The sequence below is a fragment of the Morone saxatilis genome, unplaced genomic scaffold, assembly GCF_004916995.1.
Source record: "Morone saxatilis isolate NCDOM2014 unplaced genomic scaffold, NCSU_SB_2.0 Contig3, whole genome shotgun sequence".
In the NCBI taxonomy this organism is placed as follows: domain Eukaryota; kingdom Metazoa; phylum Chordata; class Actinopteri; family Moronidae; genus Morone; species Morone saxatilis.
This window is the reverse complement of record NW_023339873.1, coordinates 4,427,457-4,435,211: the sequence shown is the minus strand read 5'-3', so window position 1 is coordinate 4,435,211 and position 7,755 is coordinate 4,427,457. Positions and strand designations below refer to the sequence as shown.

General features: G+C 45.0%; 1 protein-coding gene across 1 annotated transcript; it reads left to right on the top strand.

The window, feature by feature from the left end:
• Positions 1-1,239: 1,239 nt before the first annotated feature.
• On the top strand, positions 1,240-7,160 carry si:ch211-168d23.3 (BRD4-interacting chromatin-remodeling complex-associated protein). Its single transcript, XM_035673644.1, has 8 exons — positions 1,240-1,280; positions 1,531-1,573; positions 1,788-1,853; positions 2,059-3,600; positions 4,470-4,703; positions 5,554-6,193; positions 6,345-6,493; positions 7,062-7,160. Exons 1-8 carry the CDS (start codon positions 1,240-1,242, stop codon positions 7,158-7,160), a joined length of 2,814 nt encoding a protein of 937 aa, XP_035529537.1.
• Positions 7,161-7,755: the final 595 nt, after the last annotated feature.

Sequence of the window (7,755 nt, the reverse complement as noted above, 5' to 3'; positions counted from 1 at the left end):
TGAAAGATATTTCCATTCCTCTGGTTCTGGATGCCTAAATTTGAGTGGTTATACAAAATAATACTGTATACCTTTTCACTATTCTGCCCCTCAAAAATCCTTGAAGTGAAACAATCCTGAAGAGACTTTTTGGTTGAACTTCTCACAGCTCATGTCTAACACTGAGGCCCCCCACCAGCAGCGATAAGTGCTCACAGGTAGAAATGACCTTATTTTAAGGGTCCCCAAAAGGTCTGAAACCACTGTTTGGACAACAGTTAAAGCAATTGATCCATAAATCAAATACTTATTTGAACAGTCAATCACCTAAGTCAATGGTTGCTTGCTTCCAGGCCTCCTTCCAGCCTCTCAGAAATCTCTCACTTCTCTCAGTTTTATATCCTTGTAAACTGAATGTCTTTGGATTTTGGATAGATGGTCAGACACAAAAAGCATCTTAGAGATGTCCGCCTGGGCTCTGGGAACTTCTGATGGGCATCTTCCACAATTTACTGACTTCTTCTTGATCAAACAATCGATTAATGTGCACAACTTCAAACAAAAGCAGTAAAGGATGCTTTACAGGATAATAAAACAGAAATAACGGCGTATATTGCACAAACCTGAGCAACAGTAAGTCACAAGTGGAATTCTTAACCAGATAAAAAGGTTTTTAAGTTGCTTTTTAGTGTACGACAATGAAGACTGATTTCTTGGGATTTAAGAGGTCTGTGAACTCAGATAAAGATAAAGTCCGATGTGTGCTGTGGAGGCCATGAGGAGCTTCGTACACCAACAGGAGGATCTTAAACTCAGACAGTTGGTCGGTGGAGGTTTCTGACGACAAGAACAATGATTTTTTTCCTCGTCCTGGTTACGACCGTTGAGCAGCTTTCTGAATGAGCTACGTGTGATTTTTAGCAGGAAGAAGATCCCGAAATAGAAGATTGTGATTATGTGCAGCCTACTCATGACAGAGGCTTGTATGACTGGGACAGAAAACCTCCTTATTTTTCTTATTTATCTCTCAGATGGTGAATTGTGACCTTGCTGTTGATTTGATTCTGAGAGTTTAAACCACCATCTGTAATAACTCCTACGTAAAAAATTATGTAGAAATTAATAGATTATAAAAATAATCATAATTTTAAACCATAATAACAGTAAAAATGTGTGTAATGCACTCGCTGATTGATTCTTCATCCCTGTAATTTAGATGTTGTTCACATTGCGTTTCTCCTCCTATTCATCTTAGTTGACATGGAGGATGAAGATGGGACTTGTCTACTTGATGTTTTGTGGTGAGTCAAGTCTTACTTGGATCCAATAGAATAAAATTGATCCTGTAGATGATCAGAAACAAGCAATACATGAAACTAAACAGGGCTTTTTCATTGCTTGCTATTTAAGATTTAATGTGGTTGAACGTCCTTTTAAACTCGTACTTTTATTATTATGTGAAAAATGTTTGGTTTGCATTAAATGTTCACCAACTTTCAATTGATCTTGATTGTGATTTTGAACCTCTGCACTCTCTCTCCGTCTCCGCAGTGACCCCCAAGCCCTGAACGACTTCCTTCATGGCACCAATGAGGTAACAAAAGAGTCTTAAATAGAGAGGGACTCAAATAAGAAAATCAATAGTGCAAATGATAAATCCGAGATGGGAATATTTCTTGGCACACGGTTGTGCGAGATGTGTGGAGGAGGGCTGACAGTGTGATAGAGAGTCGTAATGTAATACTACGTGCATTTCTCACCACGACTTTGCCAGCCCAACCTAAAATCGTCTGATTTCATCCCACCAGCTGCAGACTGAAGACCTGCTCATTAACTCCTCCTCTGGGGAGCCCTCCCTCTTCACAGATGCCCCGGTGAGTGTCTGGATACACAGCCAGAAGCGTCAAAAACAACCAGCATTTTCCCCAAGAGAATGATATTTTTTTTGTCTCCTTCTGTGCCTGAAACTGCTTCCTGTTAACTCCTGCTAATCACACAATTCTCTCCTCCTTTTCACTCTCTCTCCACGATCCTGTTGTCTGTACCTCTCTGTCTGTCTCCCACTGTTTCTTCCTCCAGAGCCCCGTCTCTCTGCTGGGAGATGGCAGGGATTCTCCAGACACACCTCCGCCTGGGTGTGTGGATCTGTCCTTCCTGGAGGAGGCCCTCCTGTCATCGCCGGAGGGTGGGGAAGACCCACAGGTGGTGCAGGGTGGGACACCTGTGGAGGCTGGATTTGAGGCTAAGAAGGGACAACTGGAGGAAGCGGAGGAGGCAGAGGTGGCATGTGATATTCTCCAGCAGAGCCTGCAGGAGGCTGAGATCACAGAGCAGACCATGGCTCTGGAGGCAGGTCTGGCCCAAACGGGGGACAGCCTGTCCCTGTACTCACCTGCCCCTCTCCTGTCTCCAACCACCGTACCATTCATACCCAAATCTGTGACCTTACCTGTCACCCCGGCGTTGCCCAGAGATACCCAGGCAGCAGTGGAGCCCCCCCAGCCCTCCCTCCTGGCTGTCGGGCCGGGCTGCCCTTCTCTAAAACCTGCTGCCCCTCCTCAGTTGATGGGGCTCCTGCCTGGAAATGTGTTCCCTGCTGCGTCTCCAGAGACCTCTTTCTCTCTGAGTCCTGCCCAAGGATCGAGTATGATCATCCACAAGGCTGTTCCCAGTATGACCAGTCGTCCTCTTATCACCCCAACCCTGAGAACAACAGCAGCAGCAGCACCGGGCATCGTCCTGCAGCGTGCCCCTCTTCCCATCCAACCCAAGCTGCCTATCAGCATTCAGCCCAGACTGGTTCAAATTAGTCCCAAACCTTCTGGACAAAAACACCCTCCAGGTCTTACGTTTGTCCCTGGGACTGCCTCACCAAATATTTTACTCTCCCAACCTCCAGGCCAAAAGCCCGCAGCTCCACCACCGCAGCCCAACCAGCAGCTCCCTAAACCTGTCAGCCTGCAGCTGGTCAACCAGGGCGGCTCCTTTGTGCTCCAGCCTCAGGGACTCTTCCAAGGCCAAAACCAGTTCCTTCTTCCAGGCCAGTGCCCTGTTACGATCTCCCAGCCTGCCAGTGCAGCTCGACCGCTGCTGACCACCAGCCACCAAGGCCCGTCAGTCCACAGCCTGACTCCCTCTACTGGGCAGCTTGTAGACGGCTCTCAGATCCTAACTGTGCCCCAAAGACAGCTGAACTTCAGCCCTGTCTTCACCACCCCTACAGGGCAGCTAGCACTCCGCCAGGCCACTGTGCTTTCAGGACCTTTGCAGCTACAGTCAGCGCCCCCTACTGTCTTCCAGATGCCAGCTCAGCTGGCTGGAACATACACTCCAGGAGGACAGGGGCAGCGTGCCACCCTGGTCCACAGTCCCGCTCTTGGAAACCACATTACGTTGATCAACAGTTCAGGGGTGCTTCCCCCAGATCTCACTTCCATCTCGATCGTTAATGGCCCCTCAGTAGTTCAAGGGCTGCCTTTTGCTACCCAAGCCCCGGCTCCTCAGACAGGAGTGACAGAAGGACAGCTGAGCCTCCAGCAGGCCTCTGTGGTGCTGCTGCCAGAAAGAGCCATTCAAGAGGAGAGGACCAGCTCAGAGGAGACTTTCCACCAGCTACCGCAGGTGAGCTGCCACCTCTGTCTCAGCTGGCTTTAAGGATCAAATCCTCTATTACACTATATGTTATTTAGCATTGTGATAGCAAACAATGCTGCTGTGTTTTAGTTGTTTGTTGCAGGTATACATTGGTTTCCATGGTTATCAGACTCATGAAATTTGCTTGGAAGGTTAAATCCATTAAAATGATGAGGCCATAAGGTCTGCATTCATTTCTGTCAGTATTACATTAATGTACTAAGATCACACAGTGCAGACGTTTTAAAGGGGCGCTTCAATCCTCCACTTCAGTTTACTCATCACAAGGATCACTACTCAGCCTGTTAAAACAGTTGTACTGTGGCTCTAGAGGGAAAGAGAGAGATAATTTAAAATAAATAACCCTAATGATGTTACTAGAGCTATTTGGGCTTGGACTTGGAGAAAAATATTTAACAGAAAGTTTGTGTAACAAACTGTGAACATGCAGTTTCTGGCATTTACAAGAGAGAAAGGTTTAATGGAAAGATTAAGTTTAGGATCTACTAAAGCTTTACGCATGCAAGGAACTGAAAGTCAGGATATCGCTGCTGCCTTTGCAGCCTCAGTCTTACTGTGGAGTTAGTGTTAGTGTGATACTACATCGTACTACAGTGTCAATAAGTTATTTTTATACTCTCATGAAAATGAATGAAAACCTGAAAACCAGAAGATGTCTGTAATGGTAGAACATTCTGCCAAATATCTAAAACTGTACAGCATGCATTTGCAAATGATCAGGAATATACGATGAAGAATATACTGGATTTGTAGTTAAATGGCTAAAACGTGCAAATATACTTCTTCCGAATTTAACTTGAACTCGCTCTGATGTCTCTCTTTTTCTCCCGCTGTAGCCCTATGGACATGTTCTCCAGCATGTGTCGGTGCAGCCCACCTCTGCAGGGCTGCAGTCCTCCTCTCCTCCTGTAGTTACAGTCCTGCAGCCTCCTCCTGAACCACCTCTGGTCCCTGATCCAGCTGTGGAGATCCCAAAACTTTTGATGCCCCCGGCAGACATGACCCAAGTAGTGGAAGAGGTGACCCACTCGATGAGTCAGAACGAGGCCTTTATGCAACATCTGCAACAGGTCAGAGCCTCGACAACTTCCTGCAGATTTCTGCTTATTCAGTGCTGAAATGCCTGTTCTGGTTTACATTTATGTACCGATGTTTGTGTTTCTAATGTTTCTAGTGTTAGTTATAGGGCGGGGTGATAATTCAATATTATTGTTTATTAACTTTCAGTGGAATCATATTATGATGATATGATCCCTCTGCTAGTTGCACAGCTATGTAGCAGAGTTAAACACACTTCCAAAAAATGGTTTAATACAAAAGATATATAAAGTTGTTACTGGAAACAACTAAGAAAACGGTACTGGAAAAACCCCCAACAAATTCAATGGTAGTGATAGAAAAAGAGTTACCAGGTGTAAAAACTGAATTACTACAGCAACAAAAATAGCTGGAATGACAGAAGAACAGTGAAAGGACAGCATGAAGTCCCCTTATGAAGTACAACACAGTGATTAATGTAGTAAACAAAAGCTCCACAAGACATGAGAGTGAAACAGTTAACTACAATGAACATTGTATGGGTGAAAAATCGTTTAAATAGAGATATTTAAGCTGTCATATTCTACATTCATATAGGCCTATGTAATGTTTGCCAGCCACTAATGAGAAATGTTGCTGTGGATGTTACTCAAGAGTCGATGCAGAGTGCTGTACAGATGGCTTTAGAACACCATTTTAAAATGCAATAAAGAGGAATAAAGTTAAACAAATTAAAATAAAAATGGAGATTAAACTGCAGTAGAGAAAATTAGTCAGCGAACAGGCAGAGAAAAGCAGGAGCATGCAACGATTAGCTGACTGCGTCCTATTTAAGATGTAACAGCAGTTGTTCATATTCTCTCTCCATCATTTCCCCCACAGCAAGCACTTAGTTCTCCTATCACGTCTGAACTGTTGGTCGGAGCACTGCCAGTGGTGCCGATGGAGTCGCTGCCCTCCCCGGTCGCCAGTGAGAGAGAGACCCAACCAACGACCCACGCAGTCTCTGGTCAGGACACCCGCACCGGGATGTCTGACCAGTGTGTTGACACTTCTCCGCTTCACTCCGACACAGAGGACACACCGCTGATCTGCTCCTCCCCTCCCATTCAGGACGCAGAGAGACCAGCTCCGACCAGTTTCTCCCCTCCGACTGGGCCTCACATTACTCTGCCTGGACCTGAGAGTTCAGTCCCCCAAATCACAGCTCCCCAGCCTTGCATCGAGCCCCAAGTCCAGTACCAGCTCCCTCCTCAGCTCCAGGTCTCACAGGCCTTATTTGTCCAGAACCAGGTACACATCCAGTCGTCTGTTTCCCAGCCTCAGCCGCAGGTCCAGGCCTCAGCTCCCCAGCTCCAGGTCCAGTCGTCTGTTTCCCAGCCTCAGTCCTCGGTCAGCACGTCGGTCCACAGCTCCCCTCTGCGTGTCAGCGTCTCTGTGCCTCAGCAGCAGCCTGATCCCACAGCTGCTAGTCTCTCCAAAGGAGGAGACGACTCTGCTGTCCAACAGCACACACAAAACAGTGAGTTTCAATTCAAATAAAGCAAATTATTGTAACCATTATCACTGTGCCCACTTCATCATCGCTCTTAACCCTCACCACCACTGTCATAATTATTATGATCTGCAATATAATCATCATCATCACCTCTCTCATCATTGTCCATTTTCAGAGCCAACAGCTGCCTTGGTCGTGGAGAGTAAAGCGTTTACTCTCGATGTCCATCCACCCTCTCCTGCAGCCCAGGGTGTCCAGGCTCACGGGCCTCCAGCTCCCAGAGAGTGCGCCCCCATCCAGACGAGCCAGCAGACTGGCACCAAGGTGACAAAAACATCCATTTGTATATTTATTTAAGTCCAATAATTTATAAAATACTCTGTTTTCTTATGTGATTTGTTAAATACTGCTAATCCAAAAGTTATTATATATTCCTCTATTATATTATATATATTTATGGCTGCATCTAATTATTATTTAGAATTAATGATTGCTGCACACATAGAAAAAGATAATTAAATTCATATAATAACATTAATAAAATAAAAGAAAGGGTCCATCCACTTTGACTGTGTTTCCACCTCCACTCACCCTGCGCTCTGTCGGGTTAGATATTAAATTTACTATCATACTCAATGTTACGCCCCGCCCTTAGGCTGAACATCGTTTCACCACTGACTCAAATTAACCACAGAAAGACACCTTTAAAACAACCAAATCTATGGGATTTATTAACATAAAGACACATAAACAACAAAGTCAAACCACAACAGCAACACAACAGCAACACAACAGCAACACAAAGAGACAGCGAGACCGCAGTCCCCACTCCAGAAGCCTCTCTCTTCTGACGGTGGCACAGGAGCTTTTAAGCACTTCACTCTGAGGCCAGCTGTACCTCATCGAGCAATCATATGCGCCACACCTGGGCAGAGCTCGAGAGGACAGAGAGGAAACGGGACAAACGGCGCAGGAACACACACAGCTCTAACACTCAATTAGGAAAACCAGCAAATATTCACATTTTAGAAGCTGAAACCAGGAAATGTTTTTACATTTTTGCTTTAAATAATGACTTAAAACTATCTGATGATTGTCTGTCAACAGACTAATCGATTATTAGACAAGTGTCAGCACTTTTTATACTCTCGCGTCTTATTTCATTCTCGTTTCATTGTCAGATTGTTAAAATAATAAATAATTGTTCAGTATCTTTTAACGGAGTATTATTGATTCAAGATAAAATAAGACTTTATTGATGCTCATGGTAAATTCACACGGTACAGTACCACAAGAAATAGGCTAAAGAAGAACTGAATCATTATTCAGACACAAAAGACGTCGCAGCAGAACAGTTATTGAGTCTGAGGCTCTGGTTCAAATGAGGTAGCCGCTCTGAATAATCAGAACACCCACACACACACCAATGTCTTAGATCGCGCAAACCATTAAATGACGAGCTTCACCACAATCACTGCCTTTTCCATGTCAATCATCTGAAAAACACAATTGCACAGACTTCACTAATACCCTGAGCTTGGCACTATGCAAAGGAATTCACATTTTTGAAAGAACTCTATATTCCT

Coding starts and splice junctions, on each gene's coding strand:
- si:ch211-168d23.3 (XM_035673644.1), top strand. CDS start 1,240: ATGGAGGATGAAGATGGGACTTGTCTACTTGATGTTTTGTG. Junction 1,281..1,530: donor TGTCTACTTGATGTTTTGTG/GTGAGTCAAGTC, acceptor CCGTCTCCGCAG/TGACCCCCAAGCCCTGAACG. Junction 1,854..2,058: donor CCCTCTTCACAGATGCCCCG/GTGAGTGTCTGG, acceptor TTCTTCCTCCAG/AGCCCCGTCTCTCTGCTGGG.